This window comes from Marmota marmota, unplaced genomic scaffold (assembly GCF_001458135.2).
Source record: "Marmota marmota marmota unplaced genomic scaffold, marMar, whole genome shotgun sequence".
NCBI lineage: Eukaryota > Metazoa > Chordata > Mammalia > Rodentia > Sciuridae > Marmota > Marmota marmota.
Window position 1 is genome coordinate 58,920,678 of NW_026000037.1, and position 22,359 is coordinate 58,943,036.

The 22,359-nt window shown below is 35.8% G+C and overlaps 1 protein-coding gene across 3 annotated transcripts in view; it reads left to right on the forward strand.

Annotated features, from left to right (window-relative positions):
- Positions 1-20,970, forward strand: part of Pdk1 (pyruvate dehydrogenase kinase 1) — a 35,957-nt gene extending 14,987 nt beyond the window's left edge. Inside the window, exons 9-11 of one of the 3 annotated variants that reach the window (XM_015479322.2) lie at positions 12,466-12,576; positions 15,777-15,890; positions 17,907-20,970. In XM_015479322.2, the coding sequence (XP_015334808.1) occupies positions 12,466-12,576; positions 15,777-15,890; positions 17,907-18,047 (366 nt within the window). In that variant the 3' untranslated portion in view covers positions 18,048-20,970. The remainder of the gene's footprint in view (positions 1-12,465; positions 12,577-15,776; positions 15,891-17,906) is intronic. The other 2 variants (XM_048812487.1, XM_048812488.1) reach the window with 2 other exon arrangements.
- The last annotated feature ends 1,389 nt before the right edge of the window (positions 20,971-22,359 follow it).

The following is a 22,359-nucleotide window of genomic DNA, read 5'->3' on the forward strand; positions in this document are numbered from 1 at the left end:
GCATGCTGGAAAGATTTTAGACATGTTACTTAGAGTAATAGGCATGAGTTTATTCAAAGGAATGGGAAAGGGGAAATGGGAACACTGTCTAGGGAGAGAGTGGATCTCTCAGAGAGGAGGGGAACAGTGTGCCTCTCCTGCCTTCGAGTTTTATTGGGGTTCCTTAGGGAAGTTTCCACAGAGTCCTTCCCAAATCTGCCTCTTGACTTTTGACTGACAGCAGGATGACATTAGACTTTGAAGTCCCCACTGGTATGACAGCTCTGAGTCACTTTGGCTCATGCTGACTGGTTTTAATTGAAACCTGTTTTTACAGATTTTATGGTAAGGAGAATTACCCTTATCTCTCTGGGATTTGGTCTGTGTAAAGGTCACAGAAGTCCCCTCCTTCAGGGTAACTTATGTTCTTTTTACTGGCATTATTTCAGACCTGCATTTCTTCTGCAAATAACAGAAAATGTTAATTAAGCTCCTTAGGAATGTAACATATCCTGTTGCCTTAAGCTAGGTAGGGCTGCTTTTCAAAAGTGAAAACATGTGGAGGTCAGCATGATGGGCCTACTTTAAAGAATTATTCCCTTAACCTCATGTTCCCACCACTAATGTCTGTCTGTTCCCTCAGTCTTTGGTATATTCCTAGGAGTTGCACTGCCGAATCACATAGTAACTCTTAGGTTTAGATTTAACTTTTGAGGGATTTCTCAAAGTCACTGTATCTTTATATTCCCATCAGAAATGTTTAAAGTTTCCACTTTTTCCACATTCTTACCAATACTTATTTTTGTCTATCTTTTTGATTATAGTTGTTTTTGTGGGCTTGAAGTGGTATGTCATTGTGGTTTTGATTTGCATTACCCTAATGAAGGATGATGATGTTGAGCATATTTTCATTTGCTAATTTGACATTTGTATATCTTTGAGAAAATGTTAATTAAGATCCTTTGCCCTCTTATTATGTTGACTATTGGGATTGGGGTTTTTATTACAGAGATATAAGAGTTCTTTCTATATACATACTATATATGTGTAAAAATATTTCATATATATATATATATATATATATATGATGCTATTACCTAATGAAATTTGCAATTTCAGTGAGATCTTTTTACTTTTTTGGGGGGAGGGGCAGTCCTGGGGATTGAACCTAGGGCCCTAGTACATGCTAGCCAAGCGTTTATCACTGAGCTATATACCCCAGCTCTCCTTCACTTTCTTCTTCTTTTTTTTTTTTTTTTTTTTTTTTNGGGATTGAACCTAGAGCCTTGTGCATGCAAGGCAAGCACTCTACCAACTGAGCTATATCCCCAGCCTTTCTTCACTTTCTTGATAGTGTCTTAGAAATATGAAGTTTTTAGTTTTGAGAAATTCCAATTATTCTAATTTTTTTAGTAATGTTTTGAAGTTTTTAGTGTACAGTCTTGTACTTGTTTGCCAAGTGTTTTCCTAAGTATTTTGCTCTTTTTGATGCTGTTGTAAATTGGTTTCTCAGTTCCATTTTTGGATTGTTCATTGCTAGTGTATGGGAATATAACTGATTTTTGCATACTGATCTTGTATCCTGCATCCTTGCTGAACTTGTTTGCATTAGCTCTAATATTTTTTGTGGAATACTTAGGATTTTCTATATGCATGTCATCTTTAAATAGAGATAATTTTACTTCATTTCTTTCTATCAGGATTTTCTTTTGTTGCCTAATTGGTTTAGCTGGAACCCCATCCCAATGTTGAACAGAATTGGTGTCAAGAGACATTTTTGTGTTTTTCCTAATCCTGGGGGAGAGCTTTGAATCTTTGACCATTTAGTATGATGTTAGCTGTGGGTTCTTCATAGTTACCCTTTATCATGGAGGAAATTTGCCTTTAAGTTTATTGAGTGTTTTTATTATGAAAGGATGTTGGATTTTGTCAATTACTCTTTTTGCAAAGATTGAGATGATCATGTGGCTTTTTTTTTTTTTAATTTTGTTAATTGATATATTTGGTTGATTTTTGTATGCTGAGCCAACATTGCATGTTAGGGATATGTATCCCTTTGATGATTTATGTTGTTTTTTTGGGGGGATTTTTATGTTGATATTAATAAGGTATGTTTGTAGTTTTTGTTTCTTGTGACTTATTTGGTTTTGGTGACAGGGTAATATTGGCCTTATAGACTGAGTTAAAAAGTGTCCCCTCCTCTTCTATATTTTGGAAGGGTTTATAAAGAATCGGTGTTATCTCTTTCAATGTTTGATATATTCCATGGTGAATCCTTCTGGGCCTGAGAATGTCATTGTGAGAAGATTATTGATTACTAGTTGAATTTCTTTATTTGTCATATATTCAGACTTATAGATACTTGTAGATATAAATAATAGATTTGTTATCTACTATATTCAGATTTTTCTGTCTTCCTATGCCATTTATTACAATTTGTGTCTTTCTAGAAATCTGTCCATTTCATTATCTAATTTTTGCATACACTTGTTCATAGTATTCCTAATAGTTTTTATTTTGTAAGGTAAGTAGTGGTGTCCTGATTGAAGTCAGGTTAAACCTATCTACCTACTTAAACACTTATCATTTCTTTATGATGAAAGCATTCAAAATCCTTTCTTCTTTTTAAAAAAGATACATTATTGAAGCCACCTTTCATTTCTTTTTTGTACCAGAGATTGCACCCAGGGGCACTTAACCACTGAGCCACACCCTCAGCCCTTTTGTGTATTTTTTTTTTTTTTTTTAGCATTCTGAAATTTAATGTTGAATGGCAAAAGTCAGACCAAAAAATAATATTTTATATAGATCCATTTGTATAAAGATCTTTTGTGTATTTTATTTAGAGAAGAGGTCTTGCTGAGTTGCTAAGTGCCTTGATAAGTTGCTGAGGCTGGCTTTGAACTCATGATCCTCCTGCCTCAGCCTGTCAAATTGCTGTGATAACAGGCCTGCACCACCACACCCAGCTTCATCTTTCATTTCTGATTTTATTAATTCAAATCTTTTTTTCTTGGTCCATATAGCTAAAGATTTGTCAATTTTGTTAATAGTTTTGAAGACCAGTTTTTAGTTTCATTAATTTTTCTCCATCATTTTTCTGTGTTGCATTAATTTCCACTTTCACCTTTGTTGTTTTCTTCCTTCTCCTTGCTTTGGTAATAGTTTGTTCTCATTTTTCTAATTTCTTAAGGTGGAAGTCTAGTTTATTCCTTTGAAACATTTTACAGTTATAAATTTTTCTCTCAACACTGCTTTCTCTGTCATAAGTTTGTTTTGCTTTGTTTTTGGTACAGGAATTAAACCCAGGACCTTGCTTATGCTAAGCACTTACTCTACCACTGACCTGTATAAGTTTTTTCTACATATTGTTTTCATTTTCAGTTATTTTAGAGCGTTTTCTAATTTCCCTTGTGGATTCTTCTTTGACCCACTGGTTATTCAGGAGTTTGTTGTTTACCACTTATTTGTGAAATTTCACCATTTTCTTCTGTTATTGATTTCTAATTTTATTACTTTGTATGATTTCATTACTTTTACATTGATCAAGATTTTGTCAAATGGCCCAACATAAAAGTCTGTATTGGAGACTATTCCTTATGTACTTGAGAAAAATCCATGTTCTGTTAAACCTCATTGGTTTATAGTGTTGTTCAAGTCCTCCATTTTCTTGTAGATCTTCAGTCTAGTTCAATTCATTGTTGAAAGTGTAGTATTGACATCTCATATATAATATTGTTGAATTTCTGTTTTTTCTTCAGTTTTGTCAATCTTTGTCTTATATTCAATGCATATATTTCTAATTGTTTTATCTTTTTGGTGTATTGACCTTTTATTATTAAAATGGCCCTGTCTCTTATCAATTTTTATCTTAAAGTATATTTTGTTTGACATTATCATAACTATCCCAGCCATCTTTATTCTGTTTCATGATGTATCTTTACAGACTTTATTTTAAACTTCTTTTAATCTTTGACTTAAAGTGTGTCTCTTGTAGACAGCATATAAATTTAAAAAAAAAAAAATCCATTCTGTTAGTGTCTGCTTTTGATTGGAATTTTCAGACCAGTTATATTTAATGTAATTACTGTTAACTTAAAATTTATGTTTGCCATTTTGTTGTTTTTTATGCCTTCTATCTTTTCGATCCTTTATATTTCCATCACTGCTGCCTTTTTTGGTTATTTTCTAGTGTACCATTTGAATTCCCTCCTTGTTTTTCTTATTTGTTTCTTTTCTTTTTTTTCTTTCTTTTTTCTTTTTTTTTGGTGGTACTAGGGATCAAACTGAGGGCCTCACACATGCTTCGCAAGCTTTCTACCACTACTGTACCCTCAGCCTTGTTTCTTTGAGTTAACTTGTTAGCAGTTATCCTGGAGATTACAGCTAACTACTTAATTTATAACAATCTAATTCAGATTATACCAATTCAATTTCAACAGAATATACATACTTTGCTTCTATATAAACCTGTTCTTCCTGTCCTTTGGCTGCTATAGTCATGTTTTTGTATACTATGTGATCTTTTACACAGATTTGTAATCATTGTTCTGTGCAGTTGACTTATAAATCAGATAAAAGGAAAAAAAAGATTACAAACAAAGAATATTTACACTATCTTTTATATTTACTTATATAATTGCCTTTATTGGTGCTCTTTAATTTCTTAATGTGGCTTAAATTTTTTGTCTAGTGTCCTTGTTTTAGTCCAAAGTATTCTCTTTAATATTTCTTTTTTCTCTTTTTTTCTTCCTCCCTTCTTTTCTTCCTTCCTTCCTTCTTCCTCCCTCCCTCCCTCCCTTTCTTTTCTTTCTTTTTTTTTTGAGTGGTACTGGGGATAGAAACCAGGACTTGCATGTGAGGGGTATTCTACCATTGAGCTAAATCCCCAACCTTTTAAAAAATTTTATGTTGAAACAGAGTCTCAGTAAGTTGCTCAAGCTGGTTTTGAACTTGTGATCCTCCTGCCTCAGCCTCTCAAGTGGCTGGGGTTAGAGGTGTGTGCCACTGCATCTAGCTTAGTATTTCTTGATATTGATGAACTCAGTTTTTGCTTCTCTGTGCATGTCTTCATTTCTTCCTCATTTTTGATGAATAGTTTTGCTGGCTATAAAATCCTTAGTTTGTAGTCTTTTCTCACTTAGCATGTTAAATATGCCATCCCACTGCCTTCTGGTCCTATGCTTTTAATGTGAGAAATCAGCTGTTAATCTTGTTGAGGATCCTATTTGTATAATGAGTTGTTTCTCAGACTGGATGATTTTATCTTTTTTATTGCTATACAGTAGTATAGCATTTTTACTTTCCATAATTTTAGTTACCCATGGTCAACTGTGGCCTGAAAGTATTAAATGGAAATTTCAGAAATAAACAATTCTTAAGTTTTAAATTACATGTCATTCTGAGTATTGTGATGAAATCTCACATCTTCCTGCTCCGTTTTGAACCATTACATCATCACTCCCAGGATTTGAAATATCCTTTCATCCAGCATACCCATCCCATATATACTGTCTACCTGTACTCATATAGTGTCTATCTTGTTTGTAAGATTGACTATTGCAGTATGTTGGTGCTTATTTTATCTAATAATGACCCCAAATTGAAGAGTAGTGATGCAAAGGAGTTAGCGGGGGATAGAGAAACTGTGATACTGTGTGGCAATGCTGCTGGACATATAGGAATAACCATAATACATATTGGATTAGGTGCTATCTGTAGTATTGAGCATCCAATAGTATTGGGATCTGGGATATGTATCTTTTATTGTTATTTTATTTTTTACTGTATGGCAAGATGATATCCTTGTGTTACTTTAATTCTTGGAATATGTTTAAAATAACTGCTTTAGGGCTGGGGATGTGACTCAGCTGTGCGACCAGCATGCTAGCTTCATACTAGAAGTTCTAAGCATAGAAGTTAACTAGTGAGATCAAAATAAACACACATAAACTCAATTTACCTTTTTCTTTGACCAGGTCTGAGACGGCTCCCCCTCTGGCTCCTGCCTCACGCCACCGGTGGGGTAGTGAGGTTTACACAAAAGACTAGCAGGAGAGAGAGAGGCAGGGCCCGCCAGAGAGTGGCCTTTCATTGGGGAACAAGAAAATCAGGGGAAAATTCCATCCACTGAAGGTCGAGGGGGACAGCATTCCAAGGTCAGGGTCAGTGATTGGTCTCAGGGTCAATGGTCAGTCACACCCCCACACAGACGGGCTCTCGCACCTAAAAAGGGTGGGATTAGTTCTGACACATCTTGGCTGGAACACCTCACACCCAGTCAGGGAGGTGCCCAATCACGTGTAAGAACAGCTTCCCACATGTGGCTGAGATGTAGAGCACTTGCTTAGCATGTGCAAGGCCCTGGATTCAATCATCAGCACCACAAAAAAATAAATAAATAAAATAACTGCTTTAAAGCCTTTGTTTACTGAGTTTCCTCAGATACAGGTTTCAATTGATTAATTCCCTTCACCGTCTGGTTTTGGGGCCATATTTTATTGTTCCTTTCCATATCTTAAAATTTTAACTAATCCTGTAAAGTCCATATTTTTTTTCATGTGGCTGCTGAAGTTTAGCTTAGTGGTCAGCTAATGACTGGGCTGAGATTGCCTTAAATGACTAGAACCAGTAACTTCCAGTCTCTGTCAAGGGACTGTGTGTGTATAGGAACATACCTTCAACACTTAGCCAGGCAGTTGACAACTCTGCCTTCACATTTAGATCCTGTTTGCACTGAGCCTCAAGGTCAGTTAGGATCAAGAGCTTAGGGCCTTCTAAGGTGTTTCCTGAGCTTATGTATGGCCCTGGGCATGAATGTGGCTTGCTATATTCCCAGGCTGTCACTGAGCTTTTTAAAGCCCCATGGCCTTCCCATTGACTTTTTTTTTACTACGAAGCATTTTTGATCGCCTTATTGTTGTCCCTGGCTTGTCCCCTACCTAAGGAACATCAATCTTATTGCTTATAATTATTTTTGACATATGTTTTCAGGGATGAAGATGTGTGCAACTGGGAGCTCAGAGTTTGACCAAATAAAGTGTTCCTAGGACTGCCAGGCTGCTGGTTTCACACTAATGCCATGTTTTGGGGGGAGGGGGATAGGATAAGAATAGGACACCTTAAAACACCTCAAAACTCACTGTTCTTATAGAGATTTGGTTGTTTTTCTTGAATAAATGCTCCCTCAGATTGCTGAAAGCCTTTGGCTAATTTCCAGGATTCTGACAGTTGATTCTGATGATTTTTGCCTTTTTCTTGGCATCTTGTTGGAGGAGATACTTTTTGGAATTCCTTTCTCTGTTATTTTTGCTGATGATGCTCAGGCTATTTCTTTTGAGATTCCCTGTTATTTTTGCTGATGATGATCAGGCTGTTTATTTTGAGAAGACATGTTTATTATAATTCCTCTTCTTTTGTATGTAACCATTTTTTACCGTTTAGTTTTGTATGTTTTAATTGATGTTCTCAAGAGTTGTTTTCAATTGTGTTCTGAAATCGTACCATGATCTGACCCATGTGCACTTTTCTTTACCTCTTGGGCTAAACTCTGGACTATCCATTATTTCCTTGATGCTTTCCTTCCCACTGTTTCTTTTTTCTCTTTCTGGTTGCCATGTCCAGAGGATGTGGAGCTTCTTGAAGTCATCGTTGATTTTTCATATCTTTTTTTCCCTCCTGTTTTTTAATCTTTTAACTTTTATTCTATGAGATTTTTATGACTTTAAATTCCCAGCCCTTCTATTGAATTTTTATTTTTATTATCTTGTTATATATATTTAAGAATTCTTATTTTTATTATTCTTTTTCATAGTATTATATTTTAGTTTTCTTGTATTGCTCTGAGGATATAAATTTTAGTTTTTTAAAAAAATTGATTTGCCGGTGCTCTCTTGTCTTTCCTCTGACTTTCTTTTTATCTATTTATCTCTCTTGGCTGTTCTTTAATAAGGCAAAGCACAAATAAATAAGTACATAGTGAATCATTTTGCTCTAAAAATAATATGAATGTGTGTCACTTTTTTTGTAACCCAGATAATAATGTTTCTTTTGTTGTTGATGTTGTTTGTAGTGTCAGCTACTTGCCCACTGAAGTTTATTTGGTTCAGAATAAATCCGTCTGTCTTCTGTGTTGATGCTTATGTTATACTGTGGCATGATCTTTCTTGTTCCTTTTCTTGCTTATGTTCGTTGTGCCTTAGCACGCCGGTCTGTGGCGGCCTCCCATTGGTTGAGGTCCTCCATCATCATATGGATACAGGTTCACTGAGTTCTTAGGCACTCAGCAGAGATTCTTTCTGTGCTGGTAGACAGACTTTGCTTAGGGACTATGTTCATTTAATGTAAAGAAATGTATGTAATCACCCAGCAATTCCACTCCTACATATGAAGCCCAAAGGATTGAAAACAAGTATTTAAGCAAAAACTTGTATATGAATGTTCATAATAGCACTATTTATAATAGTCAAAAGCTGAAAACAACCCTAAGATTCATCAACTAAGGAATAGGTAAGGATTGGGGAGTACTTTCTAGCCACGTGGAAGGTCCTGGGTTTGATCTTTAGTAATACAAAATAAATAAATAAATAAATAAATAAAAATAAAAATAGAACAAATAGTTCAACAAAGCTGGGTATAGTGGCACACGCTTGTAAATCCCGATTACTTGGAAGGCTCAGGTAGAAGGATTCCATGTTTGAGGCCAGCCTGGGCCAACTTAGCGAGACTCTGTCTCAAAATTTAAAAAGGGATTGGGATGTATCTTATTGTTAGAGCACTTGTCTAGCATGCATGAGGAGGCTATAAGTTTGATCCTTAGTATCACGCACACACACAAAACTGGTAAAGTGAATGTGGTATATAAACTATATGTGATAGATTATCATTTGGCAGTAAAAGGAATGAAGTATTGATATATGTTGTAAGATAGATGTTACCACATTAAAAACACTATGCTAAGTGAAAGAAACCAGCTGCAAAAGGCCAAATTATGAGCCACATTTATATGGAATATTCAGAACAAATACATAGGGATAGAAAATAGATTAGTGATTGGCCAGGGGTGTGTTAGAAACACTGAGGTACTACAAGAAATCAAACACGTCTCGAAAGTGGGTGGACAAGGCAAACTTCACTTCTGCCAGAAAGGCACACTAAGGAACCTGGCTAGCATGCACCCCTAGATGGGTGGTGCGCCTGCTTTTATCCCTAATCCAGCACTCCCCCTTGCCTGATGGAGGAGCTAAGGGTTATAATCTACATCATTAGCCAATTTTAAAATTGGGGTGGGCAAAGGGAAGGGCTATAGTTAAAATGTCTACAATTGGATCTTACTTCCCGATTGAGGTTAAATACTGTATTCTGAAAATGGACCACTGAACTTTCTATTTCTCACAGGTGTGATAGCTAAGGGTTCTAGGGTTTCTTCCTGAGGTGATGAAAATAACCTAATATTGACTGTGGTAGGGGTTGGACTTTATCTGTGAATATATTAAGAACCATTGGAATGTATTCTTTAAATGAGTAAATTACATGATATGTAATTTATATCTCAGTCACACTTTTAAAAATAAAATAGAAAGTATTATTAGGGTCTTGAAATGATGGTTCTGGAAGCCACTGTAGAAACCTGCCTGTATTAGGCTCTGCCTCCATACTTTGCTCTTCCTCCTCACATCTAGGGTCGTATGAGTTCATCTCCTCTCACACTCTCTCTTTGTATGTTAAGTGATCACTGTAACTTTCTTCAGTACAGCTTCATCCCCTTTACTTACCCTGGATTTTCAAAGTTAAGGCCTAGGCTTTGTTTTGTTTTGTTTTCTATTCTTTTAACAACAACTTGTTCATATTATTGACATTTTCCATCTTTTATCCCTCTTGCTAAAAATCTTATGGATAAGTTGTTTTTTTCTGTCTTATAACCCTAGCTATTGTTTCAGATTTTGTGTGTAGTCTATACTAAATAATATGAGTTTTAGTCACATGTTTTTTCTCTTATTTCTTCTTCTTTTTTTTTTAAGCCATATGTCTTTTCAATTAAAATGTACATGTTTTGATTCATTCACTGCTGGTGATTTTACAAACTTGACAGTGTAAAGGCTGTTGGCTAAGAGACTGCAGGAGTTCTGACATGTACAGGGCTAGAAAATGCCCTGGCTTAGAGCTGTCATCAAGTCAGTAGTGGTTCCTTTCCTCTGGGCTTGAAATTCACATGAATTAGCCCAGGGAGCCCAGTGTTATGGAGAACAGGAAGTTAGAGATGGCAGCTCTTGGCAAGATTACATTGAAAAGTGGTGATTTTTGTTCACTGGAGAGAAAAACTTCCAAAATAATTGGCAAGTTTTTCATCATCAGCCTTCCTATTGGGTTACTTACCTCTTTCATTGTCCCTTCCTTGACAAAGGCTTATATTTACATTCTAGATGTTTCTTCTCCAAATTATTTATTATTATTATTATTTTATTTTACTTTGTGGTATGAGGGATTGAACCCAGGGACACTACCACTGAGCTACATCCCCAGCCCATTTCCAGTCTTATTTTGAGACAGGGTCTCACTAAGTTGCCCAGGCTGGCCTCAAACTCGGAATCCTCTTTCCTTAGTCTTGTGAGTAGCTAGGATTGCAGGTGTGTACTTTTAAAGTTCCTATGGCTTAGTTTGCCCCTTTCCCCACTTGGAAATGCTGCTTGTCACAATCCACTGTCCTTAATGCTCAGCTTCTGTGGTGCTGTCAGGCAGCTGACAGCTTGTTTTTACCTGCCACATTGTTGCAGTCTCTCTGACCAGAGGTTAATTAAGGAAAAACAGGAAATATTTATTCAAGTCTACCTTTTTATCTTAATATGTATTCTAATATGTTGTTTACTTACTTAATATTTACAGAACACCAACACTCCTTACTTATGTTACCAGAAAATATGCAGCAGAACATTGCATTAAAGCACAAATAAAACAAATCAGTGGACTTCTGAAAATACCCAGAGCTCTCTGTTCGTCTTACTAAAATAAGTCACTTTACAAGACTTTGAATTCATAGCCAAGAACAATTTCAAGCATAATGCTATAAACAAGTTCTTAATAAAATCTTTATCTACTTTTATACTATAATTAGTTTTAGATATATTAGAGGTAGATCTTCAAATGATATTTCAAATCAGATTTTATTTTATTTTAATTAAAGATTAAAATAGGGCTAGGACTACAGCTCAGCGGTAAAGTGCTTATCTAGCTTGTTCAAGGCCCTGGGTTTGATTCCTAGCATCACAAAATAAAATAGAATTAAATTAAATTAAAATAGCTATATAATTTCTATTTTAAAATAGTATTCACATACTGTAAAGATTTTAAATAATTAAAAACTGAACTAGAACTCAGCTAAACTTTATAAATATATTAACTGTATACATATGTTAAAAGCTTATTTGTTTGCACATTAACATGGTAGGTAATAGAATCAATTCTAATTTCGTGACAAAGGAAAGTAGCCATAGTAGATTAAAATATAATCTGCACTACAGCTAAGAAAATGAGTCCATATTAACTGTAAAGGAAAACAGTAAAAATAATGTGTAAATAACTTACTCAGTTCAGTCTATGATGTGATTGTTTGAGTTGAAAATGACATATGAATAATATAAAGACCTATGTACCTTACAACTCACCAGAAAATTATCCAGTGTCCTGTTTTATAAAACTGCTTTTAGATGTGACCACAATGAGGTACTTTTGTTTTTTTCCCTGTAAAATGAAAATTGTACTTTAAAAAAAATATAATAAAAGTAATCATGAAAAAAATTCAGAATTAAAAACAAAAAAGAAGAAAATCAACTTCTCCAAAGCAAAGATTATATATCATTTTAGGCCTTTGTTATGAAATAAGTTTTACAAAATTTAGATTTATTATTACTATTTCCTATCTTGCTCGTTGCTGCCTAACAATATTCTGTAGACTTCTCTCATGCCAGTACAACTAGTTATATGGAACATTTAGATGGCTATTTTAGAATGTTCTTTACTTAACTAATCCTCTATTTAGGTTGCTGTCCAGTCTTAGCTACTTGAAGCTGTGATGGATGTTCTCATACTTTTCTGTTTATTTTCTTAGGATGAATTTCTGGAAGTGTCATTGTTGGATTAAAGTGTACTTGCATTTCTAATTTGATCCTAGTTATTCTACTGCCTACCAGAAAGGAATAACAACTTGATTGTTAATTCAGGATGGGTTTAGCTTGTGCCCAATTCTGATAGTGAGACTTCAGGAAATATGTACAGCCACAGTGATGAATTATATATTAGAATTTCACATAGTAGAGAAGTTGTTATGTTAGCTTCACCATGAGGGAAATGCTATTTGCAGCTTGGACTGTGTGGTATTCATTTTCAAAAGCAGTAGTCTTCTACCAGCAGTTAAACTGTGACACTGTGTCTGTGTTGTTATTTTGCTGTTGATGAGACTTGGTCATAGAGCATGATCCTTTCTTATCTTAGATGAGTGACCGAGGAGGTGGTGTTCCTTTGAGGAAAATTGACAGACTCTTCAACTACATGTATTCAACTGCACCCCGGCCTCGTGTGGAGACTTCCCGCGCAGCGCCCCTGGTATGTGACCCAGAAATGAATGAAATGTGGTTTTGTGAATTGCCTCTGGCAGCCTCTGACTGCTGGATAAACCAGTTAAACAAATGGTATAGGGTGCTCCACAGGGAAGAAGGGGAGCTCTTAAAACAAACACCTTTCTCTAAATTTGAACAGACAGGCTTCTGGAATACTGATTTATTTTTTTTTAAATTGAAATTGATGAAGGACAGATTATTTTTTTGAAGTTCTTGTTGCCAGGCTTGATAGTAATATAATAGCAGATTTCTATATGATAAACCATATTTTGATATATTATTTCTAATGTGAAAAATAAATTACTGGTTTTAGTAGTATTTGATCAACACAGATTTAATCTGTAATGTTGATATTTTTTCATCAAATATCTATAATTAGAAAGAGCTCATATTCTAGACTTAGAAATAAGACTGAAATTCTGATCTGTTTAATCACCAGTGTGATAGGCCTAAAGTATAATTATTTTAATGCTGTTTTTGTTGATCTTAGGCCCCCAAAACAGCACTTTGCCAAATATTCTGTAATTCTAGAAGAATTCTCTTATCCTAGGCTTTGACACTTCTCTGGCATATATATTAGCATCAGGCTGTAATGTATAAGAAGGACCTATTTTAGACCTTTCCTAGGAAATTACCAGAAGGACTTAATTCTAATAGTTTTACTTGTTACACAGCAGATATTCTGTGACTATATAGTAAAATAGTTTGCATCTTGCCAAATTGAAATGATCCTTAAGGAATGTGCTTCTCCACCTGAGATGTTGTTCCCATATATCAAGTGTCAAATGTAGACGATAAACAGATGTCCTAGAATTCTAACTTGAAGAAGGAAGTAGGCAGATATTGTAGAATTTCTGTGGAGCGTGGCATAGTGAATAGGTCCAGACTCTGGTTCCTGACTTCTTGGGGCCACTTCTGGAACCAATTATCGTATCAGCCAGGATCCCAACAGCAGAGACATGTAGCTCACTCATTTTGATAATTCACAGAAGGATTATTTACAAGGAAACTGGGTTCCTGTACATCCTAACCACAGCCCAGAAGTGTGACCTTTTGGGAACCATTTATTCAACTTATAATGCCCAGTTTTCCCAGCTTGAAAATGGAGTTAATTGTGAGGATTAAGTGAATTAATATATGTAAAAAATGCTTTCTATAGTGCCTGGCACATAATAAATAACATGCAAGTATTGGTTCATGATTTATGTGGATTTTTTGGGAAATGGGAGGCTTGACAAAGGGCAGGCGTCCCTCTGTGTCTCTGCAGCCTTGGACGGGGCAAGACTGTTTATTAGACTCTTATGGAGCCTCCTTCCTGCTGCCTTCATACTTTGTCATGGACCCAATCAGCAAGCATGGGGTAGGGGTGGGGGGTGCTAGCTGGAGAAAGGTTGTCGTATAAACATGGGTAACGTTCTTGTTCACCTGATTATGGAGAGCTACCTCCACAGGAATGCCTGCTAGTGGGCATTTGCATGGACAGAACAACTTCATACCATAAGCCCATTCAGAGAACTGTATCCACAGATCTGTCTGCCAGGCCAGCTTATCAGTTAAGAATTTTGTTCTTTCTGAGTTCATGACAAGCCAGCCAGCCAGCCTTTTTGCCCCTGTCCATGCTGTTGCGATTTCTGTCTTTCAGGCCCTCTCTTGCTTCCATAAGGGTTATAGTGCAGGGCAGCCCACTATGGACTAGTACAAGCATACTGCTTAGATCCATCAGGGCTAGGCCCATGCTGGTTTTCTTCTCTTAACTGTTCATGAGAGACACCCCATGAATCCTCAGGTGTAATCAATGGAGAAGCAGTGATAAAGTGGGTCAGGTACCCTAGGAGCCTAAGCTACCTTCTGGTGTGTTTTCTTGGGGCCACTTCTGGAACCAATTATCATATCAGCCAGGATCCCAATAGCAGAGACATGTAGCTCACTCATGATAATTCACAGAAGGATTATTTACAAGGAACCGGGTTCCTATACGTCCTAACTCATGCTTATATGATTAGTCTCTTTGTAAATAGGCCTTCTTTATTATAAAACTGTCACCACTGTGGATCAAAAGAACTGAAAGAATGCAATTAGCAGAACCCAGAAGTGGGGAGAGTTGCAGAGCCTCTCTTGACTCTGGAGGAGAAGCATCCTACCCAAGGCCCCTCACAGGGAAGGAACCAGGGAAAGGAATACCCTTCCTTTTCTCCCTCAGACCCCCTGCTGGGTTTCCCAGTGACAGGACTCTCTGGAAGCAAAGGGCACAGGCCTCCATTAACATAATCTCTTTAGGTCAGCCTCCCAGAGCAGAGATAAGTGTGCAAATTTCTAACAGTTCTGGTTAGAAAAGTCAACTAATAGTTGCTAGAATGTAGAAGCCAGAGCCTGAATTTGTTAACAGCACTCTGATTCCTGAGTCCACATAAACTTTTAATTAACACACCCTATGGAATGTCACTGAACATGATATTGAGTAACAAAAACTGTTTTACCTACATCCAGGATTTTATGTTATGTGACAAGAGTTATTAGTAGGATTTATTGGAGGCCAGTACAGATACTGGGAATAGGATGAACAGACACAGAAGTAAACATTGAAGTAACATAAGGAGATTGGTTCTGCTGGATGGGAAAGTGGGAAGCGCATCTCCTTAAGGGCCTTGAAAGCCCTTGTTAGAAGCTTGCCTTTTTATCTCTAAGGCAGTGAGTGGGGATGGTAGGAGTGGGGGTGAAGTTTTTAAGTAAGGAAGTGACCTGTCAGTGAGATTTAAGAAAGTAGACCTATTACAGGTGATCTCCAGGTTTAGAACACAGGCTGGAAATTCATGGTGTGGAATCATGAGATATGTCTAGTAAGGCTTTTCTTCTGCTTTTCAAAAGATAATGAGTTTTACGTAGTCTTGCCAAAAGCAGTTTTTGAGTACCCTAGAGGAGCCTAGCAAAGAAAAGCAAATATGATTTTCCAGACCTCCATAAGTCATTTTATAAAAAGAACAACAAGTTTTAAATAACCAGATGGGATCAGCTAATATAGTACTCAGCTAAGCTTCAGCTTAATCAATTAATTAATACCTACATACTAACCAATCTGTCAGGTACACGTTCTGCTAGCCCTGGGGTACTCAGTGGTGTTTATCTTAATTAGAAAAGTATTTCAGTATGTGGCTTTCTGAATAGAATTTTGTTTTTCTCATCAAACAGGCTGGTTTTGGTTATGGATTGCCCATATCACGTCTTTATGCACAGTACTTTCAAGGAGACTTAAAGCTGTATTCCTTAGAGGGATATGGGACAGATGCAGTTATTTACATTAAGGTAATAACTATAATCTTCTTGATTTAATATTTCTTTGGAGTTTAAAAAAGGTGCCAACATTTAAATGTAATGAAATTTTATTTTACCTCATGCTGTTAAAGTACAAAAAAACATTTACATGGGATGTCATCCATTTGACAGTTGATCCCCTGGTCTCTGGGGACACAAGCATTCTTATTTGTCACGATCAGGACTGTGCTTGTTAACAGGAAAAAACTGGGTTAAAGGAGGGAAAACTGAAGTTATATATCACACAGCACTGATTCAACATATTGATCCACCCATCTTTTGACACACTTCCAGGGCCTTTTCTTTGCACAGAGTCTGCAGATTGGAGTGTCACATTGTCTTTCTTGAGCAGGCTATACTTTCGGTTCATCGTTTTGGTTTCTTTAAACAAAGAAACAACCAATGGCATAATCTTTTTGGATTTCTAAGCAGTCCTTTAAAGATAGCATCTGACTCCAAGTTGAGCAAAATTTTCATGTGCCTTTCCTTCGCAAATCTTTCCAAAGCTTGTATCTTAGTTTTTAAAGACATCCTCCCCTGTTTTTTGCATGTTGTTAATGTAATATTTGATTAAATTTTACAATGACAGATGTAATTTCATAAACAGATTTGGAATAAGCGTTGGCGACTCTTGGTTGAGCATATATTGCTTATCTGGCAGAACAGTAGTGCTTGGCTTACTGGCCTTGGGTGTTAGATGTGCTTATAGAAGTTTCAGTAGATTTTACTGGTATGCAGAAGCACAGAGACGCATCACTAGTTAAATAGCACTGAACATGGTGGCTCATGCCTATAATCCCAGTATCTTGGGAAGTGGGAGGCAAGAGGATTGCAAGTTCAAGACCAGCCTCAGCAATTTAGTGAGGCCCTAAGCAATTTAGACCTTGTCTCAAAATAAAAATAAAAATAACTGGAAATAAAGCTTAGTAGTAAAGTGCTCCTGGGTTCAATCCCCAGTACAAAACAAAAAAAGCACTGGTTAAGTGGCAGGCTGTTGGTGCCTAATTATTTGGTGTTTCTAGTTGCTTTTATGGCCACTAGATGGCACCTATTTTATAGGAAATGCAGAAGAAGTTATGTGAGAAAAATAAACATAGGTAAAAGGTTTTTAGTTCCATTTTGGGGAAAAAAATAGAAGATAGTAAATCTTACTAAATCATTAAAATCATCAATATCAAAAACCTTAGTTTGCACTCTCAGGGTGAAATTTCTAGTTCATTATTTTCTACATCTTAAGGGATGCCGGCACCCTGAATTTGAAATTTAAAAAAAATCCTAACTTGAAGAAAATAGAAAGAATGCCATTTATCTCAGGTTCCAGTGGTTTACAGGAAGCTGAAGTAGAACAGTGAATTGATGGTAATGATATAGCGAAACTTTAAATTAAGCATGATGCAGAAATCATATGTGGTGTGATTGAAATTGGTGGCTTTAATGGCAGAAGAAAACACAAGACCAAACCCAGGACGAAGAATTGTTCATGCAGAAGCCAAAATGCCTTAGACATAATTTTATATTTATTGATAATGTTATGATAAATTTTTTATTGTACAGTGACTGTACTGAAAAAATATTTCTTCAGTATTAACTAAAATAGATCTCATTAAATCTATGTACATATATTAAAGTGCATATTAAGGTATGTGTATCAAGTTTTTTTTGGTTTTGCAGTTAACTGACTTTTTCAAGTAGCCAACTTCTGGTCTGGCTTGTGTTTTGTAAGAAGCATCTACTTGTGTAAAATTTGAATCCAGCAGCTTCCAGGCGACCTGGGAAACAACAGTCTCAATCAATATGCACATTGATTGGTGCCACAGTTTTAGTAAACAACCTGTTTCCAATATGTACACTTTAAAATGTATACATACATAAAGCAAAATATGTGGTGGTATTATGATTAACAGTTGAGTTCTATTGAATTTGTAGTAAGTTTTTTGCTGTTCTATGTTTTCTCAACTAATGAGTTCTCAAAAATGCCAGACTTAGAGTTTTTGCTTTTTTTTTCAGGCTTTGTCAACAGAATCGATTGAGAGACTCCCCGTGTATAACAAAGCTGCCTGGAAGCATTACAACACCAACCATGAAGCTGATGACTGGTGTGTGCCCAGCAGAGAGCCAAAGGACATGACCACGTTCCGCAGTGCCTAAGGGCGCTTGAGACTCTGGGAAAGTCCAGTGTAGTTTTTGTGTTACATTCGGAAGGGATGGTGTTCACAACTACATTATACCAAATACTTCATGTGTCATTTTCACAATTAACTCATTGGGTAGAATAAATGGAAACTGAATTCCATTTGTGCCTATTAAATCTCCTAAGGATAAAATTATACCTATTTTACACATATATTTTCACAGTTAACTGAACGTATTTTTAAACAGCTGTAGTTATGGTCAACTTTCTTCTTATGGTGGACTTCATAAGTGTGGAAGTCTTGATTTCTCACAGGAAGCTGTGTAGTTTTTTAAAGAAATACTTTACATTTATGTCTACTAGAAACATTTTTTGAATAATATTCATTAGCTGGTTAGTCATCTTTCTGTTATTTGGAGGAGTTCTGCCATTCTTTATTGAGTAGTCACAATAAGATGGTCTTCAAGTTTTTCAGTGCCCAACTATAGGTAAAGCAGAACATAGTTGTCAATGTAGTCACAGCCACCATAGCATCTGCATCCATTGTCTTAGCTCGGAAGTTAATTGATTGTTTTATTATAATGGATTATAATGACTGGTTCCCTGTGAATCTAAGCCAAGATCAGGGGTAGTATGTCCTGAGTATGCTTAGGATTAATGTAAGGAAAATTTTTATATTAAAAACAAAACTAGCAGGTACTAAAATTATAGAAAATAAATTGAGGGTAAAGCAGTGAGTCCCCAAAACTTAACTAATTAGTTGTTGAGATTACCTGGGGGAGCTTTTTGAAAACAGTAGAGTTTTTCTGGGTCCTACTCCACACATAATGAATCAGAACCTCTAGGGCTGGAGCCCAGAGATCACACACTTCCAGATGAGTCTGATGCCTGGCCTGTTTAGAACCACTCTTTCAGGGTGAGTAGTGGTGATGCTAGATTTGCTAAAGTAACAGATCTTTAGATTTGGGTTTCCACTTATTTGAAGGTCAGATTTCTAGACTTTAGGAGAGACATTGAATCTCAGGCCTGGTGTAGTTAGGAGTATGATGAGACACAGAAGAGAAGGACTGTAGGAGAATAGTCAGGTAACCAGTGGGTTACCTTGTTTTTAGTTTGTTTAAGTGATTACAAAAAATATGTATATTTTCTAAAATCCAGATTTTGAGGGAAATAGTTTGGGCTTCTTTTAAAACAAAAAAAAAATACAGCAATCCATTGCATTTGTGTGGTAATTTGTAATTTACAAATGCTTCATTATAACTTTATTGGTCTTTAAAACGAAGAGCTGTAGTGCAGGTGTTATCATCCTGGTTTTCACTCACAATGACTCAGAATCACACAGAATTAGAACCAGAGCCCAAGTTGTCCCCATGGATCGCCCCATTGGCGGATCCAGGAGTCTTTGAAGTTTGTATCTCACCTTCTTTTAAGGGAACAAGCAAATACATTGAACATAAATTTTGAAGTAAAAATTTAAATATTTAAGCATAGCTTCATTACTTAAATGGAGAATGTTTATTATCTGCAGAGTATATTGAGTTGAAACACCTCATTCTTAAAAGGATTATGTGAGATTGACAATTCTACATGTCTTATACATGTGTCAAATTATCACATTATGTCCTATAAATATGAATGATGTTTTTTAAAAAGCCAAGTCACACAGCACAAAATAGACTTTCTTGAACCTGTCAGAAACTAATTACATAAATTTGTGGATTGGGAGGGGTGTTAAAGGGCAGTTAGTCCAGTGCCCTCATTTAAGAGATGAGGGTCCTGAGACCCAGAGGACTTGTCTTTGGCAGGATTTAGCTAATCTGACCAAATATTGGAAAAATAGATACCTTACCTAATCTACTGTTCCTTAATCAAGGGTTTTATAAGAAGCAATAGGATGTGTTAATGCATGACTTGTGTTAATTCAACGTATTACAGTTTTTTAGCTTTAAATTAATTTTTTCTTGTAATGAATATTTTAGAATCCTTTGAATTAAAATATTCACTTTCTTTCCTAAATGAGACATTTGTACAACTAACATAAACTTGATGTTTTTACTTCGGAACTATTTTTCCCTTCCCCACGAAAATTAGTTTTTCTCTATTTAAGAGCTAAGAAATTGTGTTTTCAAAGGAAAGTGAAGTTACTTTCCTTTTGCTTCTTTTAAAGGTACACAGCTTTTTTACTGTTATTGTGGTAATAGACAGAAAATTGCATACAAAAAATATTTTGGGAGAGTTTTTTCCTAGTTGGTTTTAAATCATTGAGCTACCTGAAAGGTTTTTAGATTCTTAAAATGAGCTATTTTGTCTACCAGCATTAATGTTATGCAGCGTGGATATAAAAATATATTGAAGGTCAGGAAGTAGATACAAAGTAATTTTTATAACCTGGGCAGTTAATGAATGTGCCAACAGTTTTTAGGATGAGATAACAAAACTATTCTGCCCTCTACTTAATATCCTGGCAGGCTTTTGATGTCTTCATACCTAATAGTGATCTCTTCCTGTGAGGTTTTTACATAAAAATATTTAAGTGAAAGTCTACCATATTATTTTACACAATGTTTTCTGTGTGGTGATAAACTGAAAACATGGATTAACTCTTATTTTGGAAATAAACTGAGTTAATTTAGATTTTTAAAAATATAATCATGTCTTTTAAATAGGGTTCTCTTCCATGGAGGCTCAATATTCTGTAAACATTTAAAAAATCATAGTGAAGTGGCTTGTACTAAATCTCACTATTTTCAATAGGAGAACTATTGGAATTTAGATTTCCAATGTGTATATTGTCATGGAGAAAGTAAGAGAAGTGTGTCTGGTTTGAGTTTTTTTAGATTTTTCATTATCCAAACTTACCACAGGTGACTGACTTATTGCTTAAATGGAGATCTGTTGTGTGATTTTGAAAGCTACAAATAAATTTGAAATTTGAATAACTTTCACAGTGTAAGTAATTATAGGAAAGGTCTTAATTTAACCAGCACTACCTTGCACTTATACCAGTTGAATATCAGAACTAAACTTCCTAGTCAAAGACACATCCTATTTTTCATTGATAGAATATAGGAACCACAAATTCTCTTCAATGTTGAAACCAGTAAGTTCCATAATGGAACTCCAGAGGGGAAACAGTTAGTTTTATGGTCTCACTGTGGTTTTGTGAATGGCTAATCAGAGGAAACCAAGTCAGTCAACCAATTTCAGTTTATACCTTTAATTGTACATAATGTGAAGCTTCAAAAGATGGATAATCAGGGTTGAGTTAAGTGGTTGGCAAGCACTGCTTTTGCTGGAGGAACTTTTCATCATGTATGATTAACTTCAGGCTTCAGGAATTAATTTTCTTACAGTCAGATCCCATACACTTGAAAAATAATATGATTAATGACATGTGAAGGATTTTTTTGCATGTAGGAACACACCACTAGTTTGCTTAGTTCTGGCATTCCTTTTTATTTTTTTCCTGGTGCTTAAGATTGAACCCCAGGCCTTATGCATGCTATGCAAAGCACTCTACACTGAGCTACATCCCTGCCCTAGTTCTGGCATTCTGAAACTATTGTGCCATTTATCCAATTTACATGTTTGAAAAGAAGAATTAAATATACTACCTACTTTCTTCTAGAATCTTCACATTTCTTCAGCAGTTATTAACTATAGGTTTTTAAGACCAGAAGGCAAAATTGTCAGTTTTGGATGCAAAACTTTACCCTTTTTGTTAACTTGAAAAGGCTGTTAGGGAATAGCAACGGCTAGTTTTTACTTTTTTAAGTCAAACATTCTTGAGCAAAAATATACTGGTTTTGCTCCAGTAAGGTAAATTCCCATGTGAGAGTTGTCTTCCTTCAGGAATTATTTTCTGAGAGTCCAGAAGCACACTGCCTGTAGTTGTCACAGAGAATATTGTCAGAAATTTTGTAGTTGTGATGGAAATGTTGCTAATTACAATCAATTAAAACTACTGAAAAGTCCTTTTAGGAAACAGCTTATGAGTCCAGGACATTTGTAAAGTTTAACTCAGGTCTCTTGTACTTAGATTTCTCATCATGGGATTGCCATTACAGTACTGTCTAAAAATCCAATTACCAAGCCAGGAGTGGTGATGCATGCCTGTAATCCCAGTGGCTTGGGAGGCTGAGGCGGGAGGATTGTGAGCTCAAAGCAGCCTCAGCAACTTAGGGAGGCCCTAAACAACTCAGTGAGACTCTGTCTCTAAATAAAAAATACAAAAAAAAAAAAAAAAGGATGGGGATATGGCTCAGTGGTTGAGTGCAGCTGGGTTCAATTCCTGGTGCAAAAAAAAAAAAAAAAAGGGACCAATTACAG